Source organism: Festucalex cinctus, chromosome 10 (genome assembly GCF_051991245.1).
Source record: "Festucalex cinctus isolate MCC-2025b chromosome 10, RoL_Fcin_1.0, whole genome shotgun sequence".
Taxonomy (NCBI): domain Eukaryota; kingdom Metazoa; phylum Chordata; class Actinopteri; order Syngnathiformes; family Syngnathidae; genus Festucalex; species Festucalex cinctus.
The window spans coordinates 28,171,397-28,195,051 of NC_135420.1; the positions used below are offsets into that span (position 1 = coordinate 28,171,397).

The 23,655-nt window shown below is 36.7% G+C and overlaps 1 protein-coding gene and 1 long non-coding RNA gene across 2 annotated transcripts in view; one reads left to right on the forward strand and one right to left on the reverse strand.

Moving 5' to 3' along the window:
- The window catches only part of LOC144027243 (uncharacterized), a 98,836-nt gene that overhangs the window by 70,461 nt on the left and 4,720 nt on the right, over positions 1-23,655 (reverse strand). The window lies entirely within an intron of this gene.
- LOC144027238 (BMP/retinoic acid-inducible neural-specific protein 3-like) overlaps positions 1-23,655 on the forward strand; it is a 43,602-nt gene that overhangs the window by 6,571 nt on the left and 13,376 nt on the right. Inside the window, exons 2-4 of the mRNA XM_077534625.1 lie at positions 4,004-4,422; positions 11,823-12,013; positions 15,717-15,907. Of these exons, the coding sequence (XP_077390751.1) occupies positions 4,187-4,422; positions 11,823-12,013; positions 15,717-15,907 (618 nt within the window). The 5' untranslated portion in view covers positions 4,004-4,186. The remainder of the gene's footprint in view (positions 1-4,003; positions 4,423-11,822; positions 12,014-15,716; positions 15,908-23,655) is intronic.

Consider the following 23,655-nt stretch of genomic DNA (forward strand, 5'->3'; position numbering starts at 1 on the left):
CAGGACAGTGCAGGATACGCCGCGTTTGCCCAATTTTAGTGCTGGTTGCTCGGCGACCGTGCAGGTAGTAGCCTGGTGCATTTAATGGAAAGCCTTTGACTTTGTTTACATTGAGGAGGAGATGTGATGCAAGCGAAGGATGTGGACACCGACATACCCGCACATTCGCAGATTTAAAAAATAATAAAATAAATTTATATATATATATATATATATATATATATATATATATATATTAGGGGTGTGAATTGCCTTGTACCTGACGATTCGATTCGTATCACGATCCACAGGTCACGATTCGATTCCGATTAATCCCGATACGAATTTACAAGAGGATTGTTGCGATTTTTTTTTTTTTACTAATATTTAGAAAATATCATTCAGTAAACTTATACATGTACACTGTAAGATTTATATGAAAATGTATTATTTATTGATCTGAAACTTCAGTCCTATAACTGTAAGCTACTGTATTTAACAAACAGGTTGTAACATTTTTCATGTTTGAACAGCGTTGAAATAAAAATATTAAGGCTTAATGTACTATTAATATCACATTCTTCCATGCTTAAGGTGTGAAAGTCAGACGTTTTGTTGAATATTTTTCCATTAAAAATGGAAGTTTAAAAATCGATTCAGCCGCCTATTGAATCGATTCGAGAATTGCGCGATGTAATATCGCGATATATTGCCGAATCGATTTTTTTTAACACCCCTAATATATATATATATATATATATATATATGAAATATAGCCTCGCCGACAGGGACAATTGAGTATGTTCAAACATATTTGCAAGTATGTTCGAACGTTATTTGCGAGTATGTTCGAACATACTCGTTAGCCAAAAATGTTTGCTCCACATTGGCAGCTCTACGCTTCCGTAATAAAGAAATAAATGACGAAAATAACTTTTTTTTTTTTTTTTTTTATCCTTTAATTTTCTCCATGCTGTTGTTCACTGCATATTTCCAGCCAAATGTTTTGCTGTTGTCGCTCTGAAATCACTCTTGCCAACATCTCCAATTGGTTGTGCCAAGATATTGTGGCATCATGTGTGCCTACAGCCTTTGTGGCACGGCGCACGTGCAATGAATGGTTTTGGTCAACACAATGGGAATTGTTTGGTCACCGCGTGAAAATGCTCTTTTGCCGAAATTATATCTGATCCAAAAATGATGCTCCAAGATCTGTTTTGGCCCGAGGTCTGATATCTCACAATCATTGCGATGTCCCGCACACACGCGCCGCTGTCGGGTTGGCGCCAGCTTGGCATCCACCAAAAAATACGGAACAGATGTTTCCGAAGCGGAATGTTTTGATTTGTCGTCGTCTCCAGTGACATGGCTGCCGCAATTCTCCGGAAAGATTAAGAATTCCCGGATCTCATCAATGCACCGTGTCCTCTAAACAAAGGTGACAGGCAAGCTCCAACAATGCACTATTTAAAGCATTTCAAATACAGGTATTTTATTTAACTTTTATTTAACCAGGTAAAAATGTTTCAGCACTTATTCTCATTTACAAACACGACCGGGACATAATAAAGGTAGAATTGGTTGTTTATATACAGTATTTTCTTTGTCCATTGATATTTTCCTTAAAAAAAAAAAAAAAAAAAAAAAAAAAAAAAGGTTAAAGGTCATAATTACATTGTTATTTCAGTTCTTGACAAATAGGACTTTTTTTTTTTTTTTTTTGCTTTATTAGAATATATTGTAATTGCACATCCAGTACTGTAGGTGGCAGTGGCGCCCATTGTCAGAGAGTGCGCCAGGAGTATTAGAGGTGTAGTTAAAACAATTTTATCGACAAATGTTAGTATTCATAATCAGGTTGCAGAGTTTTTTCTTTTTTCTTATTAGAAAAAAAATGCAATTGCACATCCAGTACAGTAGGTGGCAGTGGCGCCCATTGTCAGAGAGTGCGCCAGGAGTATTAGAGGTGTAGTTAAAACAATTTTATCGACAAATGTTAGTATTCATAATCACGTTGGAGAGCTTGTTTGTTGTTTTTGCCTTATTAGAATATATTGTAATTGAACATCCAGTACAGCAGGTGGCAGTGGCGCTCATTGTCAGAGATTGCGCAAGGAGTATCAGAGGTGAACTTTTAAACAATTTTATCGATAAATGTCAAATGTTAATATTCATAATCATGATGGAGAGTTTTTTTTTTTTTTTGCCTTATTAGAATAAATTGTAATTGCACATCCAGTACAGTAGGTGGCAGTGGCGCTCATTGTCAGAGAGGAGTATCAGAGTTGAACTTTTAAACAATTTTATCGATAAATGTCAAATGTTAATATTCATAATCATGATGGAGTTTTTTTTTTTTTTTGCCTTATTAGAATAAATTGTAATTGCACATCCAGTACAGTAGGTGGCAGTGGCGCTCATTGTCAGAGAGGAGTATCAGAGTTGAACTTTTAAACAATTTTATCGCCAAATGTTAGTATTCATAAGTTTGTTGGAGAGTTTTGGGGGGTGCAAAACAATTTTTTCCTCTGTTTTGTGGAGGTGGGTGCGTAACAAAAAATATTTGCGAAGCACTGTGAGGGAGGCCAAAAAAAAAAAAAAAAAAAAAAAAAAAGTGAAAAAGTCATTTTTGATAGTATTGTGTGCTTGAATTGAAAACGTCATCCATTTTTTTTTTCTCTCCCCAATTGTGTGACGGCTTCTCAAGTATCAACAATTTTGCGATATTGTTTGATGAAAACGCAATAAAAAAAAAAAAGGGGTGACATCATTCGGGCATCTCGACAACAAAAGGCCGAGCGGACGAGATAACGCGATTATGAAGCTGGCGTGGACCCGTCGGAGGATGACGAATGTTTGCAGACAGGACTTGCATACACACACAAAAAAAAAAAAAAAAAAAAATGCAGGATGTGATTTTTGAAGATATTCCAGAATGCAGAGGAGGAAGCAAGTGGGTGGTTTTGAGGAGGGATGAACAGAACAGCAAAAAAATAAATAAAAATAAAATGACGACAAAAGGTGTTTTGCAGGGAAGAAAAGCAACAGAAGAGCGGATTTTTTTTTTTTTTTTTTTTCTCTCCATCCACAATCTCCTTCATCACCTTTTTGGACGCTTGCCTGCTAGATTATGGGATTACGCAAGTCCTTTACAAACGACCGCTATGTTCCGCTCTGAAGTTAACATGACGCACGTTGAGCACTCAAATCGGGTTCGAGCTCGACACCGCACCTACCAAGAAAAAAAATAAATAAAAAAATAATTATATATATATATATATATATATTTATTATAGAGCTGTCAAACGATAAATTTTTTTTTATATAATATATATATATATATATATATATATATATATATATATATATATAAAATTTTAATCAGATTAATCACATTTTACAATTTGGATTAATCGTGATTAATCACCGACTTAAAAAGGCTTCCCCAACCCCCAACATATTTTGCCCGCTAAATTTGAAGCTCAATCAGTTATGTGTTAATTTTTTTCCGACATTTAATGTTATGAGGACGTCTTCAAAAATTTTATATCCACTGCACACGCTCATCCTGCTTTTTCTAATCAATTAATTATTTTCATTATTTAAAATGGGGGGGGGAAAATGACCTACGTATTTATTTTTTTTGATCTTTAGATTTATTTTTTTGGGATATAATTTTCGAATTATATTATTATACTTGGCAGTATGGCCCAAAACTGCCAAAATTAAAAATTAATAAATGATTAAATAAATACATAGAGTAAAATTTAAAATAAAAACAGATATAAAAAAATATATATAATTAAAAAATTAAATACAAATGTATTTATTTGTATATAATTTATGCTTTTATTTTCCATTTATATTTATTTTTTTTAAATTTTCAAATATTTATTTAGTCATTTATTTATTTTGAATTTTGGCAGTAAATGATAAATATTGTAATAATGACAATATCTGTACGTTGGCCCCTCCAAATGTTTTTTTTTTTTTTTTTTTTTACTCGTGCACGTCTTTGGTCCAGGTGCTCGTGGAGTTTTGAGGTGATGCCGGACTACGAGCGGAGGCGCCATCTTGCGAAAACAGACTTTGGCGGTTGAACGTAACAGCGCCCCCTGCAGCGCCATCTCGTCCTCCAGCAGCAGCAGCAGCAGCAGCAGCAGCAGCAGCAGCCTCGTCCGTCCCTCGGCAGCTCCTTTCATCTCTGATGGCTCCATGGCCCATCTTCAGCCTCAGCCTTCTCTGCTGGCTCCGTCTGCCGTCTGCGGGAGCGGCGGCGGCGGCGGCGGCGGCCGCGCTGCCCGGCGACAAGCCCGGCGACAAGCCCGGCGGCCCCTTGGACTGGCTCCTGTCCGACAAGGGGCCCTTCCACCACTCGCCCGAGTACGTCGACTTTGTGGACAAGAACCGGCAAGGCTTCTCCACCAGATACAAGATTTACAGGTCAGCGGCTGTTAGTCTTAAGTGTTTCTGAGCTGCTCAAATTAATCGATTAATCGGCAAGTGATCGATTATCAGGTTTACAGGTGAGCGGCTGTTGGTCATACATGTTTTTGAGCTCTTCAAATTAATCGATTAATCGGCAAGTGATCGATTATCAGGTTTACAGGTGAGCGGCTGTTGGTCATACATGTTTTTGAGCTCTTCAAATTAATCGATTAATCGGCAAGTGATCGATTATCAGGTTTACAGGTGAGCGGCTGTTGGTCATACATGTTTTTGAGCTCTTCAAATTAAATTGTTTAATCGACAAGTAATCGGTTATCAGATTTACAGGTGAGCTGCTGTTGGTCTTGCATGTGTTTAGAGATGTTCAAATTGATTAATCGACAAGTAATCGATTATCAGGTTTACAGGTGAGCTGCTGTTGGTCTTACATGTGTTTAGCGCTGTTCAAATTAAGTCGATTAATCAACAAGTAATCAATTATTAGGTCTACAGGTGAGCTGCTGTTGGTTTTACGTATTTTTGAGCTGTTCAAATTAAATCGATTAATCGGCAAGTGATCGATTATCAAATTTACCGGTGAGCTGCTGTTGGCCTTACACGTGTTTAGCGCTGTTCAAAATAAATTGATTAATCGACAATTAATCAATTATCAGATTAATCGACAACTATTTTAAGAATGAAGTAAACATTTTTTAAATTTTAAAATTGTCCAAATCCTCTGATTTCAGCATATCAATTTATTTCTATTAAATTTCTACTAAATCAATTTATTGATCTATGTATTTATTATAATATATATTGAGGCGCTTACTTGCCAATGCAAGCACACATTGTGTGGATTTTAAACATAGAAGGGTCAAAACATGCCTTGTGAAAATTCAACTGCACAAAAAAAAAAAAAAAAAAAAACTAGCCACCAGAGGGTGGTAGAACAAATGGAAATCAGCGCCAGTTTTTAAACAGTGGTGCTGCTTTTAATATCGTGACATGACGACGATATATTGCGACAGATTTAATATCGCGATATCACGATAATGCCGTTATCGTTACATCCCTAATCTAAATGCAAACCCCATCGGGCATTTTAAATATATCGAAGAGAGTTCTAAGAATGGTGCGAAACACTTTCCAGCTCGTTTTCTTTAATTACAGCACATAGCAGAGAAGATGCACCCTTTTTTTCTTTTTTAATTTTTTTTAATTATTATTTGCTGCCTGTTGTGAAACAGAAAAAGCTTCGTCAGATTGACAATATGCGAATCTCTGAAATATGACGGCACGGTGATGTATTATTTGCCGCCGAAGACGCGTTGCTATCAACTGGCTGTATATTACACGATTCGCTTTTAGATAGTCAACTCGATTAATTTGGGATAAGTATGGCAAAACCCCCCCCCCAAAAAAAACAAAAAAAAAAACGGTAGTTGTCGGCCCGAGCTGAGCAGCATGGGCGGGCAGGCAAGATTAATTGTCTTATCATGTGGGCAAAGTGATTAGAGATCTGCGAGTACTTATGAGTCCACATTATCACACAATCCCCCTGAGAGGAAGTCTGTCAGTTTGCAAGGTTGCGTTTGAGCTAACACCCCCCCCGCATTTCACCGCAACGTGGCGTTGATTAATTGCCGTGATTTTACATGGAAGAGTCAAATGGGAAAAAAAATACAATAAAAATGTAAATAGATTTTGAATCCTGCCAAATTCAATTGACTCGCGGTCTGTCCCTGGCTTGATTTCTGTCTGACAACCACAAGGGGGCAGACTTGCGGCAACGTGACATTATTGCACGCGATCGAATTACGGGACGGCAATAAATGGATATCGATGACGGAAAAACATGGAGCTCTCAACTGTAAACACGATTCGATTTGATATCCGATATGAATCCCGATACGAATCTAAGACGATTATTGTGCTTTTTTTTTTTTTTTTTTTTAAACTCAAATGTAGAAAATACTACTCAGTAAACTTGTACACTGTTATATTTGTATGTTAATGTATTTAAATGAAACGTCAACACTGTATTTACTGTAACAAACGGTTGCAATCTGTTTCATTCGTTCGGTTTGATTTGATATTTGGTACGGTTCAGTTCGAGTGGGTATGAGAAAATTACTTTTTTTTTTTTTTTTGTCATCTTACATACGTCTGAATGAATGTTTTTCTCCAATAAAAGATGATTTGATCCATATCTCGATGCGGAACGATTCAATTCGGTTTTGATGAACTCATATCATTCAAATAAAAAAAATAAAATAAAAAAAATCCGGTTCAAACCGTTTTTCGTTACACCCCTAATTAATATTTGCACACTTGTAATTATAATGTTATTGATTATATTGTTTTGAATGAGTATTTTCTAAATCCAGTGTTCCTTCGCGATAACGCGGTTCACTTTTTGCGGCCTCGCTGTATCGCAGATTGTTTTTGTTTTTTTAGTGCAATTTTGCATGCATTTTTTTTTTTTAACCGTAATCTACCTATTTTATAAAATGTATGAAAAATTTAACATTGAGAATGTTTAAAGACGAGACAAATGTAAACGCCTCGATGAGAAAAGTGTATAAACTGCTTGGTGAGATGTTTTAGAGCCTTAAAACATTTATAATAAATGTAAAACATAAATATAACCACTTTTCGGATTTCATTTATTACGGGTATTTTTTGGAACCGAACCCCCACCGGAAAACGCGGGAACACTGCATAACAACATGCACCATAGCTACACAAGTGGCAGCTTATTCAAATATTATTGCTTAATAAAAATGCATATTTTCATTCATTTTTGTGGTTTTCCGCTCCTCACATGGGCCCTTTGAAAAATGTTATTGACCACACCGGACTTACAACAAGTGACCGCACAATCAGATTTGGCGTTCTTCACGTGTCAGATAATTCATTAGAATTTATTAAATGCGAGTATTAGTCGATTGAGTAAACGAACGCTCCCTGTAATTAAGTTATTACGAAATAAAATGGAGGCTCTTTGTTTTGTTATAGTAACGTCGTGAAGTACAACGAGCATCGGCGCATTAGTTAAACCGCAGGGGAGCACGCGGGCGCCGAAGAGGTTTTTAGCCGGCGTTTTAGAGCCCATTCATTCCTCAGGTGCCGATTCTCAAGTCTATGAATATTTTTATTGACGTTCGCTGTCCTTTTTCTTCCCTCGGAATATTTCCTCCGGCTTCCTCCCTCGGCAACTGCAAGTGTCTCCACGTATTTTAAATAGCCTGCCGAGAGACGTGTAATTACTTTTGCACAAGTGACATTTCAGCCCCCGCCCCAAAAAATTAGTCGTATGCCACAAAAGTGATTGGATATATTATGAAATATGAAGACGATATAGCGTCACGCATTTTATAGCAGCCAACTTCTCGGGAAGCAAAGAGCGGAAACATTCTTTATGTCTTCTGAGACCGCCATTGTTGACAAATTTTAGTATTCCTAATCATGTTGGAGAGTTTTGGGGGGGGTGCAAAATTATTTTTTCCTCTATTTTGGACTTTTAGACTTAAAAGTGCAATTTCTGGAGAAATTGCGCAGGAATGCTGAAAGTTGAATGCTAAATAGTCTCATTGAAAATGAATGAGGAAAAGTTGATCTTTAACGTTAAATTGTGAGAGTACTGTAATTAACGTGGAATCAGACGATATATATACCGCGGAAGGCGTGAATTTTTTTCAGCTAGTTATCGGAAGTATTATGTGGGAGTTGTTTTACATCAATTAAGTGAGAATAAAATGCTATACTTCTAATAATAAGTAAGAATAAAGAATCTCAATAACATTGAAAGCATTCTCACAATTAATATTGTTAGTTTTCTTTCTTCATTGTTTTTTCATTCATTCATTCTCTTCTTCTTCGTATTGTTTATGGTATTGGTGTGATTTTGTTGAGTTTACTGTTATGTTCTTATGCTTGAAATAAAGATTTCAATCAATCAATCAATCAATCAAGTTCACATCCAAACCTCATTTGTTGTCACACCCCTAATAATAATAATAATAATAATAATAATAATAATAATGCGTTGAATAGACTGATTTCTACAATGATTGTGATATGATAGTTATGAATGAAATACGATAACATCCACCTTCCACGAGTTATGATTTGCACCTCGATCAAATTTGACAAAAACGCGTTTTCAGGCCTGCCCTCGATACACAAATTTGACCGACGCGCCTATTTTGACGTATTTTGTTAATAGTATATATAGTTGGCTCGAAAGGAAACTCGATGTCTAACGCCCTTAAGGTTGGACGATTCAAAAGGGCACATTTTCATAATAGGTTTGGGGAACCTCATCAGGATCATGTGTGAAAACTCATTGTGGGTTTTTTTGTTTTTTTTGACTTTCTGTGTGTGATATTTAAAATATGGACATGTTCTAAGAGTTATTTGATTTTATGAATGGATAAAGTGGTTATTTTTTTTTCCCTTTAGATGATCTATCCTTAAATATATATATCCTTCCCTCCTTCCTCTCTTTAGTTTTTGCTCTGGTCTCTTGAGATCTCACTAATCTGTTGAAGTTTCTGGAGTTGGCAGAAGATTCTGGTTTTGTAACCATGTGGGGTGGCAAGTTGGTGCTGGATTTCATATTTGATTCATCTTTCTTTCCTGTGACCTTTCCTCTGGTCTCCTGACCTTCAGCACTTTGGCGAGACTCTGAAGTATCCGGTTACTTAAATCATTTCAATTGATGAAAGTTTGACCCTTCGGTGTCAAATAGTTAAACTTAACAGATCTATTACATAATAAATATGCTGTTGTTTTAGCTAATTATTTATTGTGCATAACATGAGTCCCCGTAAAGTAATGTAGTGTGTGTAAGGGTCTCTTGTGTATTGCAGGTTGCAGTTGTTGTTTTTTTAAACTGAGAATGCAAATTGAATCTTGTTGAAATGAACTTCAACAAGTACTTGTGATGAAATGAGTAGCAGGGTGCAAACTGATGTAATAACGACTTACAGCAGCACTTTGTAAATGAGCTTTTGTAATTTCCCCTGTTCTACCTGCAGGACAAAAAAAAATAAATAATATATATATATTGGCCTATCAGTGCTCGACGATAAGACCGCTTGCTTATCACAGTAGTCAATGATAACTGGAAGAAAAACCAAACGGCGGCGGGGATTTGAGGATTTGTCAATTCTCTTTCCGAATCGGTTTCCTGGCCCTTCAGTCCCTCTTGGCGGATCCCGTCTGGTTGCGAAAAAGGACGTGCCGTGGCTTTGAATGCCGCTTTCATTTCTGCGGCGTGCAACTCCAGAGACACACTGTCCCCTTTTGAAGAGGTCTTTTTTTTTTCAGTTGGAAAGCAGCAAACCGGTGAAGGATTAATAACGTCGCGACGTGTATATGGGCAAAAAAAAAAAAAAAAAAAAAAGTTGGATTATTACATGGTCAGCTATAAAGGTTAACATGCACTATGTGTCCACTGTTGTATGTGTCTCGTGTGCATTGCTGGAATTGCCTAATGGAGACACAAAATGACATTACTGACACATCTTGAACATTCCAGCGCAACTCATGCACTGCAATTTCGCTCCAATCTTTTGTTGGATTGAAACATCTGGCTGCTTTAGTTTTCTTCATTACATTACTGGTTAAATGTTCCAAAAGGCCACACTTGCGCCAATCGATCATCAGAATCCTGATTTTTATTTGAAAGCAGAGGAAGAACGCGAGTGTAAAGAATTATGAAAGGCCGATTCGACAATGTGGGTAATATCGATACTTGTGCTTACCTCATTCTCTGTAATAAAGTCTGATCAAAGTGCGAGTCGAGGCAAGCATCATGAATTATGCAATTGAAAAAAAAGTAGCATTGTTTTTACTCTTTGAAAATATGCTTACATGGACCAACACTTGCACTGTGCGGTATTTACCCATCTCCCATTCTTTTCTCTGAATGCAAATAAATATTTGTGATGACTTTAATGATAAGAAGAGAAGCTTCATTTATACATGCACCAGAGATATAGAGATGCTTAATATTTTTATGAAGTGCGTCTGTCAGAATCATAACCGTCCGCCATGATTTGGGAATTTGAGTGTTTTCAATAACAAAAAAAAAAAAAAAAAAAAAAGAAAAGAAAAAAAGAACATTGCCTTTGATGAACAATAACTTGTTTTATTTAAAACTGGAACACTGCATACACTTGATTTATGGAGATTTAGGTATCGCTAATTTCACATTTAAACCGTAAAACCCGTATCCCACCGAGCGGTGAAAGTTTGCGAGGGTAGCAGATAATGATTTTAGGGTTTATCTAAGGTTGTAAAAAAAAAAAAAAAAAAATGTTCGGCAGACATTCACCAACAGATTTAATACCTGCAGACTTTTTTTTTTTTTTGGCAGAACAAATTTTTTTAACATCTTCGAATTTGTTGGCGCACAGCTGGCGAATGTTTGTGACCTTGAACGAACGTCATTTTTCCCCTCAGTGTGATATGGGCTTAATTAATCAAACTTTATTTATATAGCACCTTTCATACATTCAAATGCAAATCAAAGGGAAGTGCCAGCAAAAATTATTATTATTATTTTTTTTAATTTAATTTCTTTAATGAACGTGTCCGAAAGCAAATGGATAAATAAATCATAATAAATAAATAAATCACGAATAAAAATAAATAAATCATAATAAATAAATACAATCATAATGCATGAATAAATAAATAAATAAACCACTGAGAGATGCTCGAGTATGTTATTTTAAACTAAAAAGGAAAACCTCGCTGATATTTGACGTGGCTGCGTTGTTCGCTCTCATACGCTTTCAAAAACATGAATTTGAGGCTCGACAACATATAGTGTAAATAAGCGCACTCGGTTTATCATTTGGATGAAATTTGATTAGTCATTTTTTGGGCTATTTCGCTGCTTAAAGGGTAAACAAATCGCAAACGTGGAATTTGTGACTACGAATCCGAGGTCTCGTAGTCACAAATTCAGGAAATTGCACTCCACTCGAGTATGAAAATGTCGGCTTCGTAATGCCCAAACATTTCTGTCATGACATACGCCATTTCAAATATTCATGTCTTTCATTCGTTCGTCACGCTTCTCATTTTTTTTACCCCGTCAAGACACTTTCACTTCAGTTCAGACATAACCGGCATGCTTGAGGAGAGACTTTCCTCGTAAACGCCGTTTATAGTAAATGCAGCGTCACGGTAACTTTTTATAGTCGTAAAATCTTTTTGTCACACTTGACTTATCGTTAACGCCACTGAACGTCATCTTCAACGTTTTCACGCTCAGTGCACCAAATCGCACATTTCAGGATGGCAAAAACAGGCAATCAGAATCTTTGTCGATTATTACAACTTCTAAAAATCAGCTCAATAAACACTGAGAACGTGTGTTTTTTTTTAATTTCCAGGGAATTTGGGAGATGGAAGGTGAACAATTTGGCATCCGAGAGACGAGATTTCTCGCAGTCTCCGCTACCTTTGACGTCGGAGTTCATCAGGAACATTCGACTCCTTGGCCGCAGGCCCAGCACGCAGATGATCACCGAAAACCTGATCAAGAAATACGGCACTCACTTCCTGTTGTCGGCTACACTTGGAGGTAAAACGGATGCATCGTTGACTGTCATTACAAGTATTATGGGGTATTACCGTGCACGGAATACCTCGAGTTTTGCGAACTTTCTTGGATTGCCAGACCAAATTCATTTTATTTTTGGAACTTGACAGCACGCACGGTTTTGTTTTCGTTTGTTTTTTTTCACTCACGTGTCAGTAGGTTTGTTTATGCCAAAAGAAACATGCATTTTACAAATTCATATTACAGAGAAGAATATTTAGACAGTAAAAAAATGTGTTAAAAAAAAAAGAAAAAAAAAGTGTTTTTTACGCATCAAAGTGGGCCGCGATTGGTGATGTCATCATCAGTCGACAGCAAGTGGCAAAATTCGTTTTTAAATATAGGATTTGTTCATGAAATCAATTGATCGTTTAACAAAAAATAAGATTAAATAAAATTGAATTATTGTTAATTGTTGATTAATAATTTAATAAATTAATACATTATTTCTTTTTCATTTATTATTTTAAAATATATTAAAATATTAAATCCATCAATCCATCCATATTAGTCATTATTTAAAAATATATAAATATAAATTGTAAAATAAATTAATTACTCACTCACACAAGCCCGAGTGAGTGGAAAAAAACAACAACCCAAAAACAAATCCGTGCGTGCTGTCAAGTTGCCGCGCGAATGACGTCATGCAGCTGACAAATTCGCCCGGCGGCCCCGCCTGACGACACTGAGTGACACGCCCCCCCGGCCACCCACCCGCTCTGCGATTGGCTGGAGGGGTAAACAACTGTCTGTCCACAGAAATGTCCCGCTGTTGACAAAACAAGCACAAAATGGCAAAATACAGGCTTTTAGGAAAAAATCACCACCACACATTAACGGAAGCCCAGAGGTGTTGATTTAGAAGGAATCATTTATAAAGTGCATTTTCCTGAGTGAAAACGGAAGACCCTGCCTTTAAAAGAGATGTAAAATTGACTGATGGCGACGTTGCTGAACGCACGGATTAAAAAGCGCACTCCAATTTGTGACTGTAAAGGTCACAAAATGTGAACAAGTTCAAAAGGTTTTTTTGTTTTGTTTTTTTCTTCTCTCCATGCACTTGAGATGTACTTGTAGCGAGGAAACCGCTCATTAAAGATGCAACGGAGGGCCGAGCAAATTTTGCAAAGTGTAGAATTCGGTTTGTAGAGGAGCGCCTGTCAATTAACTTTGACACGATTCTCCGCTTTTAACATGGTTACGATTGTTCGAGCGGATGTAAATACAATGCGGCTCGACCGGCCGCCTAAGCTGCCTTGGATGCCGGCCAGTACTTAGTGGTATGAAATGAGCAAGAGTAAGGAGTTTGCATTGGACGGCCGCCAGATTTATGCTTGTGAAGCTTCCAAATGGATAACATCCCCATTACAGAAAAAAAAGAAAAAAAGAAAGAAAAACAGATGGACTAATGAAATTAATAAATAGACTGTCAAATTAAGAGGGTGCCCTTCAGCAGCCGAGACGGAAAACGCGGAGGGGAGAAACATTAGCCCTCGGCATTAACGCCGCATTATGATGAGAAAAAATGATGTGCGGGCGACTTCAGGGCACTCAAAAATAAAGAGACTCAACTGCAGGTACTGCAGTCTGCCAACTCTGAACTGCAACGGTTGCTCACTCCACAAATAAATACTAATAAGCACACATCTCGAGCTGACAAAATTAATCCATTTTCAAATTATATCGATAAATAGCTTGGAGGCATTTTTTTTTTTTAATTTAAAATTGCACAAAATCCTCCGATTTCAGCATATCAACGGTAATTTCTGTAGTCCTTCGTGAAAGAAGACATTTGTAAACATCTGTTTTGACTTTGGAATACAAAAATCAAACCAGGAACAGAATTCAAGATCAAAGCGACTTTTTTTTTTTTTTTTTTTTTTTTTTTTTTTTTAACTCATTCACTGCCATTGACGGAAAAAGACGTCAAATGATGTTTTTCTTTCTGGGCTGGCAGTGAATGTGTTAAAGATCCTATTCTGTTTTTATTTGATGTTTGTTGTTGTTGTATTTTAAAGCACCACAAAAAGTCAGCACGAGTACAAGTGCACTTACTGTAACGCGTATGTTATCAAGTCCTCAGGGTAATGACAAATACTGGAACATCACGTGTTTATTGAGTAACTCATTCACTCGCCGCCGGATTTGGACCGATTTTTGCAAGGCCCTACAGAATATTGAATTCTATTGTTCTATTGTGTTCTCTAAAAACATGGGAACCTAACCGAAAGAAAGATTGAAGTCTCTTCTTTCATCAGGAAAAAAAAAAAAAAAGTATATTTCTAAGTTTCTATTTTGCAGCAATTCGCATTAGAATGTAGCTAAGTTCCATCATTATTCACAAATCTATTTAGAATTGTGAGTAATTGAGGGTTTTTTTTGTTTTGTTTTTCAAAAATGGACCTGGTTGATCTCTTATACTCTGCTGACAACTGCTGGCCGATTGTGTCATAACTACCATTTCTGCAGCCGTTCTTTGCAGTTGAGAGGCTGCATCAAAGCCTTCTGTATGCTCTAGCATAAAAAAACAAAAAACAAAAATAAACAAAAAAACGTATATATACGTCTTTGGAACACATAAACCATTTAAAATGGGAGCAAATGAGACGAAGTACAAAATAAACACCAAACGCTGGTTAATAAACACTAATCGGGAAAAGAATGCTTTTGTAATACATTATGCAAAATTAAAATGAATTAGTCGATTAATCGATTGAATAATCGATAGATTAATCGATTCGACAAGTATTCGATAGTGACAGTGACAGAAAGTGGTGCACTAAAGAGGTGTCAAAGAAGTAGATCAAGGCAAATAAAATGTTGATTGGTTGAAATAATAAATCAGGAAGCAACAACAGACCTTGAACGGAAGAATGTAAGAAAACAGGCAGCAGTTAATGACGGAAACGCGGTGAGAGCCATCAAGAAAAAAATCCATAAACAACCGTTAATGACATCAGCAACAAGCTCCCGAGGGCACAAGCAAAAAAAAAAAAAAAAAAAAAAACAAAAAAAAACACTCATTAGGACGCAAGGATTATTCTCCAGCAAAAAGATGATAATGCTAAAGTTTGTATTAAAAGAAAAAAACATTCACATAGAAGCACTTCTGTGAAACTCAATGTCGATAATGGCATGGCTTAAAGCTAGCATGGCTTCATCTGGGATGGGCTCCATAATCTTCTTCATTGATGATGTAACATGATCAAAAAAAAAAAAAAAAGCAGCTCAATGGAAATCAGTATACAGGAACATTTTATCTGATAACATAAAGAAAAAAACACATTATGGGACCAAGACAACAAATCTTATATTCTGCACCCAAAATCAGACTGAATTGGCTCGTCAATAGATGGCGCTAGGGTGTCATGTCGCCATCCCGCCTCGCTGAGTTCACCTTGAACCGGGACCAAAAAAATAAAAAAAAATGAAATCATAAAAAAACCGAAAATCTGTTTTTCGATGAACAGGATAAATAATAAAACCGTTGTTGACGAGTAAAACACGATTTGCGTAATCTCTGCCATGAACTTTAAGTTCACTTTTTAATTTTCATTTAATTTTTTTTTTACACTTTGTTATCCAGACTAAAGCTTGAAGTTCAATAATATCAAAAAATGCTGTGCACAACAATCCTTTAAAACCTCACAAGAACTTTTTTTTTTTTTTTTTTTTGGTGCAGGAGAAGAAGCCTTAACGATATTCGTCGACAAGCGAAAACTGAGTAAGAAAGGAGACGCGAGCGATTACTCGAGTAATTCATCGACTGTCACTCTGGAAGCTCTGCACCAGCTGGCCGCGTCCTACTTCATCGACAGGGAGAGCACTCTGCGCAAGCTGCATCACATCCAGATCGCCTCCACTGCCATCAAGGTAAAAAACAAAAAAACAAAACAAAAAATAACCGTATTGCAAGCACGTACGTCTTTCACACAAAGACCGATTCCAGTGCTTCCCTTTTGTATCCGTTTCCGTTTTGCAGCAGTTACCGTTATATATCCGTTTAGTCAATATTCACATTCCTGGTGAAAACACCGGCAAAAAGAGCTTGTCACAACATGGCCCTGACCGTACTTAGAAAGACCGCAGTTGGCAATTTCACAAGACCGTACTCGATGTTCTTCATATTTGAGAAACGGCCATTAAGTCCGTTTGGCAGTACACTGTAGTATTGGCGGCATTTTCAACCGTGTGCACAAACTACATGTTGCGACGTTGGTGAGGAAAAGAATCGTAACATAACAAACAATGTTAACTGCAAAATAGTAGTGAGAAAATGGAACTTGGAAGCGTGGTTAAATAAATTACCTGTTGGTCTTAAAATAGAGGTAGCAATTTAGCAATGTCAGAAGCCCGGTTAAAATAACGAGTCATGGATCGATATGGCTTTTTCAAAGCCGATTATTAGTAGTCAAGGAGGACGATGACCGATATTTCAAGCTGATATTCATTTGCAGTAAAAGAGAAATTATTAGTGTCAAAATAAAAAAAAACAACTTAATTTTAAACTATATTGAAAGCTTTGTTTAAAAATTGTAAAAAAAAAAGAAAACAAAATTGCTGGGACCTTCCAGGGTTATCAGAATGTGTTAAGCTAAATTAAATACGAAACAAGTAAATATTTCCCTAAAATTTTCTACTGTAAATAAAGTTTTCCAAAATTTAATAATTTCTTTATTTTTATTTATTTATTTATTTATTTATTTATTTTAAATAAAAAATGTAGGGACTTCCCAGTGTCAGCATCATTTTTTATAAAGTGAAAAATTAACTCATTCACTGCCATTGACGGAAAAAGACGTCAAATTATTTTTTGCTGGTCTGGCAATGAATGTGTTAATAAATAACTAAAAATCAAAGTGGCCCTTGCAGCTTTCTATTTTTCTGTATGTGGCCCTCAGAGGAAAAAGTTTGGACACCCCTGCTGTACATTAGATCAACAATTTATAATTGCTTCATTGATTTTTACCATGTTTAACTCATTAATTGCCATTGACGGAAAAAGACGTCAAATGATGCATTTTTTTGCTGGTCTGGCAATGAATGTGTTAAATAGATCCATAAATAAAAAAAGTTCCTATTTCTCACTCTGTGGCAAATACGTAAACATAAAATGTAATTTCAGTTAGTTTTCTTTATTAAAAAAAAAAAAGCATCTTCGTTTTTATTTTATTTTGTTAACGAAATTTTTTTTTTCCATTAGTTTTAGTGAACTAAAAAAAACTTTAATAGCACCTGTGTTTTTTGACACCCTCCCTTCTTACTTTGACCATCTCCAAACATTTTTGTTTTTATTTGAACTGAGTCAAATACCATTTTTTAGCATATGTCGTGGGCCACTAAAAAAAGTGGACGGCGGGCCGCAAATGGCCCCCGGGCCGTAGTTTGGACACCATTGGTCTAAAAAGGGGGTAACACTTTATAATAACTACCCGTTATAACTAGTTAATAGACCATTAGTAAACTGTTAATTAATGAGTTATTAATGACTTATTAAATGTTTGTTAACTGTTTGTTAAGGTTTTAAAATGATGTCTATAAATAGTAAAAATTTTATTTTTAAACTGTTAGTTATTGAGCTCTAAATGACTTGTTAACTGTATAGTAATTATTCATAACTATATTTTATAAATTAGTAATACATCGTTAACAAGCTATTAGAAAATTACTTACTAATGACTTGATAAGTATTACTTCATAGTTTGTATAGGTTATTGGGACGTTATTATAAAGTTGCCACTATTCCTCATTTATTACGTGTTAGTAAATGTGGAGTAGTTGCAACTTTAGAATAACGTCCCAATAACATAAATAGAGTAATAACTAATATTTAAGTTGTAGATTAACTCACTTCTTTACAGCAGATGTTAATAGTTTGTTAACCATCTACTAATACTATACCAGTGAAACTTTGTAGAGGAGCACATGAGTGGAAAAAGTTCAATGGTACGGAAAATTGATATTTAGGCATGGTAAGGCATAGTAATTTTATATTTTAAATTTCACCTTCAAATTCTGTACTTTCAACTTGTTCCACCTGTTTGTTGTTTGACAAAGTTTCATAGTTATTAGTAGATGGTTAACATCTACTATGTAAAGAATTAGCTAATATATAAGTTAAATATTAGTAAGTAGTAGGGGTGTTTAAAAAAATAAATAAATCGATTCGGCGAAATATCGCGATACTTCGTTTTTTTTTTTTTTTAAGGATTCACACCTTGAGCATGGAAGAATGTTATATGAACGGAACATTAAGCCTTAATATTTTATTTTAATGCTGTTCAAACATGAAACCGATTACAACCTCTATAAGACTGACATTTCAGATAAATAAATAATACATTTTCATATAAATCTTACACTCTACAAGCTTACTGATTAGTATTTTCTAAATTTGAATGAAAAAAAATCGCAACAATCGACTTGTATCGGGATTAATCGGTATCGAATCGAATCGTGACCTGTGAATCGTGATACGAATCGAATCGTCAGGTACTAGGCAATTCACACCCCTAGTAAGTAGCTAATTTATACTATTGGGATATTATCGTAAAGTTGCAACTGTTTCTCATTTAATAACAGTTAATAAATGAGGAATAGCTACCACTTTAGAATAACGTCCTAATAACAGATATAAACTATTAACTGATACTTAACAAGTCATTATTAAGTAATTTACTAATAGTTTGTTAACTTAGTCTTACTAATTTATAATATATAGTTACAAATGATTAATATACAGTTAAGTCATTTATAACTCAATAACTAACAGTTTAATAATGACATATTAACTGTTTATAGTCATAAGTATAAATCCTTAACAAACAGTTAACAAACATTTAATAAGTCATTAACAACTCATTAATTAACAATCAACTAATGATCTATGAACTACTTAGAACGGATAGTTATTATAAAGTGTTACCAAAAAGGGATTTTAGAGCCTGAAAACATTTTATTTATAAATGTAAAACCGACAACTTCGCGGACTTCATTTATTTGCGGGTATTTTTTCGGAACCAAACCCCAGCGGGAGAAACGAGGTAACATTGCGTTTTGTTTTCATGTTGTATTTGGAAACAAATGCTAAAAACAAAAAAAAGAGCTGATATGCTGTGTCTGGAATTTGCTAACAATTCATTTGTTCTCCATTGTGAAAAGACAGACAGCACGGAACTGATTTTTTTTTTTTTTTTATCAGTGCGCCCATGATAAGATTTAATCTCCGGCAGCACACCGAGTCAGCAGGAAACACTGACGAGCGCATATGGTTGAGGGGAAGATAAATGAATCTCGTGGAAACGGCGCCAGTGACAGGTTGCCGCCACCGCTTGTCACCTTCGGGTGGCGGCGAGCAATTAAAACGGTGACGGAGGAGAGGGTGACCCTCGTTCCCGTCGTCTCTATTCCTCCAAAAACACGGCTTACTTTTTTTTTTTTTTTTTTTAGCCGTATATGATGTGCGGCTGCTGCGGCGGAACCCGAATGAGCGTTTCTGTGAGGGACGGCTAGCTTCGTCTTGCGGCTTTGCCCGCTCGGTGGGCACATCTGAGGAGCAGAAGCAGATGCCTGTGTTCATTTTTTTTGTAGCAACAGACAGGAAGCGCTGGGAGGAAGAGTGTTTTTTTTTTCCGTTTTTTTTTCTTCATGCTCTAAAGGCACTCATCTGGCGGAACTGACAGGCAGGCGAGAAGTGCAAAGTGCGAGAGCGGGAGATTCACCTCCATCACTTTTTTTTTTTTTTTTTTTTTTCCCCAAAACGAGTCAAAGGAGAATAATTCCGCCCGCCGCTCTGTGTATCATTTCCACGGGGCAGTGACCCACACAGTAGCAGAACGGATCCCTCTAAGCGCTTCTCTGCATGATTTGAAATCAAACAAAGTTGAGGAGGGTGGGGGGAAAGGAAAGCGCCAAAAGCGGCGACAGCATGCGGAAAAAGGTGAAATTGAAGCTCATTTCACAGGAAGAGCCCATTACTTGCTTGCACTGGGCTCGAGAAATGAATGGAGAAATCGTCGCTCTTGGAAAAAGATGTCACAGGAAATGAGTGGAAATGGAACCGATCAGCTTGTTTGGATGACAAGACATCGCTTGTGAATGCTATACATCGGGGATGGCGCAATAACCGGTTTGAAAAAAACGGAAAAAAACGGGTTTTTTTAAGATTTAAAAGGTTTGAATCATTCCACTTTGAAATATATCTATGTGTATTGAATCGTCTTTTATTGGCGAGATATATCTTAAGCCCAATTCACACTGGCTGCGGAACGGACGCGCTGCGTTTTCCGTATTTTCCATACGCCGACCGTACGGACGCCGCAAGGATAGAACGCATTCAAGTCTACGTGTCAATCCACACCAGCTGCGGTTTGGAACGGATTCGGCAGTGTGGAAGGTTTCCGCAAGCATTCTATTTTTTTTTCGGACGCCGCATGCGGAATTTCATGAAGCTGAAGAAATGACACGAGCCGGACAGGAAGTTGGGCGTCTCGCATCAAGGTGAAGCCGGTATATTTCAAAATAAAACTGTTTGCACAAACTCGTTTTTTTGGGGAGGGAAGCGAGCTAGCTACATAGCATGACATGAGTTGGACATTTAAAACAAAAAATGAGCTCAGAATAAATTAAACATTACAAAATAATTAAATTATTTAATTAAACACATAACCCTTGCATGACCCGAGTCAAGACAGTACTAAGCATACCCCTTACATGACCCTAGTCATGACAGTACTAAACATTACCCTTGCATGACCCTAGTCATAACAGTAAGCATAACCCTTGCATGACCCTAGTCATGACAGGACTAAACATTACTCTTGCATGACCCTAGTCATAACATTAAACATAACCCTTGCATGACCCAAGTCAAGACAGTATTAAGCATAACCCTTGCATGACCCCAGTAAGCATAACCCTTGCATGACCCTAGTCATGACAGTAAGCATAACCCTTGCATGACCCGAGTCAAGACAGTACTAAACATAACCCTTGCATGACCCCAGTAAGCATAACCCTTACATAATCCTAGTCATGACAGTACACATAACCCTTGCATGACCCGAGTCAAGACAGTACTAAGCATAACCCTTGCATGACCCCAGTAAGCATAACCTTTACATGACTCTAGTCATGACAGTACACATAACCCTTGCATGACCCGAGTCAATACAATACTAAACTAACCCTTGCATGACCCCAGTAAGCATAACCTTTACATGACTCTAGTCATGACAGTACACATAACCCTTGCATGATCCGAGTCAAGACAGTACTAAGCATAACCCTTGCATGACCCCAGTCAGCATAACCCTTACATGACCCTGGTCATGACGACATTAAACATAACCCTTGCATGACAATCAGAAATACGGGAATATCAAGTCCTAAAAAAATAAAATAAAATCATGCGTATGACACAAAAACAATTTGCTTGGTTGGAACGAAACAATTTGTTGGCAAAATTTGAGCTTTGCTGGTTTGTCAATCCTTGATGAAGTCAGAGTACTGTGCTTTCTGCTGAAAAAACAACAACTTTCTATTAAAACGATATGCATTGTAGAACCGTAGTGAGAGACGATCCACATCGGTGAAGGCTCTTTGAAAAAGCTTTCCAATATCTCCGCGATGTTGGCTCGTAATCGTCAGTCAATGCTGTGACCTTTTTCTCCAGTAAACATAAGTGAGGTGATCTTTAAGGCTGGATCCATACCTCTTGAACACACTTTGGAGTGATGAGCACCAAACTCAACATTCATTATCGTGAGTCACAAAACAACATGTGGGAATGTTAAAAAAAAATAAAAAATAAAAAAATGGAACTTGATTAATTGCTTGAACATTCAACACGAAGCAAGATCACATTTTACTGGTGCAGTTAATTTGTCAAATTGTCAGCAGCTCATTAAAAAAAATTAACCTTCGGTTATTCTCACCATTATTTTTACTCCACTTTTTTTTTTCTTGTTGCACTGCTTACTCTCATTTCAACGAGTGAGCGGAGACGATTTTGCACGGCGTTACACCTTCATGTGTTCGGATACATCGGGCCAATAATGTCCAATCTGGTATTTCTAATATAATAGCAGCTGCGATGCAAAGCGGAAATTGAATGCTCTGCTCATCACTCCATTTTTTTTTTTTTTTTTTTTTTTGCCATATGCTATATCACACGGCTTATCAAATAATACCTTATACGCTTTCAATATTCATGGACTCTGAATGCCAGTGCTGTATCTCATTTCCTCACATTGATGTCAGCAATAAAATTCATCATGAAAGAAGCAGGGGATTTATGATGTGATAGAAATATTATTGGAGAAGAATTGCAGTCAAATTATGCTCCCCCTTCCATTTTTTTTTTTCCTCTCTCTCTCTTTCCCGTGTGGATGTGTTGGACCTTTGATTAGCAAGCCCCATGCGGTGTTGTTGTTGTTATGTGACTCGCCCCGAGTTTGAAAGGTCTTCTTTGCAATTTGTGATCGTTAGCGATCGAGCGGCTCTCATTGTCGGAGCCGCGTCCATCCGTCATGTTGCACCAAGTGGCAAATGACAAGCGTGATTAGGACAAGTGGCAGAACAAAAGTATGTCGTCCAGGACCACAAAGAGAGAAAAATGGGAATCGCTTTAGGGTTGCGCTACATCGTGCACGATAAGGAATAAGCTATCCGCTTTGCAAATGAAGCGAACGAGGATGCTGGGGCCGCAACTGCCGGCTCGTGCCGAAGGTCAAGTCAGACGTCCTCAATCAGACATCAAGACAAAGAAGGGACACAAATTTGATCACACGTTCACTTTTAACTCATTCACTCCCAGCCATTTTAATTTTTTTTTTAATGATTTTCACTGATTTTGCAAGGCCCACAGAATATTGTGTTCTATTGCTATAAAAATACATGTAACCTACCAAAAAAAAAAAAAAAAGGATTATGGTCTCTTCTTTCGTCAGAAAAAAAAATTGTAGCGGTTTCCATTTCACAGCAGTTAGCATTAGGCTACAGCTAAGTTTCATCATTATTAAAAAAAAAAAAAAAACTGTTGAAAACACTGGTGAAAAGAGCTTGTTGCAACGTGGCTGATCTCTTATACTCTGCTGCCAACTCCTGGACGTTTCTTTGTAATAACTCCCATTGCTTTAAGCGACCTCTTCAAGTCAGAAGCTGCATCAAAGCCTACTGTATGCGCTGGCATAACAAACTAATAAAACAAACCAAAAAGTATAAATACATTTTTGGGAGTGATGGACAAAGTATTTAAAAAAAACAAAAAAACTTATTTATACATTTATGGGTTTGAATGAGATAATCTACTTTTTACGTTGTACTTTGTCATGATCTGGGTTGAGTTTTGGTTGGTTAGTTTGGGTTTTGTCTTTATCCTCGTTTCTTTCAGATTCAGCCATGTTCTGTTTTTTTTTTGTTGTTGTTGTCCTTGTGTGCCTACATAGTCTTCTCAAGCATTACGTCCAGCTGTGTTTTTGCCTGCCCTTCCTCATGTGTCAACCAATCAGCACCCTCTGCCAATCGTGCCTTGCCCAGCTGTGTCTTAATTGTGTCAATTAGTGTATGTGTGTATTTAGTTTCTTGTCTCCCCACTGTCCGTTGTCGATTCCTTGTTATTT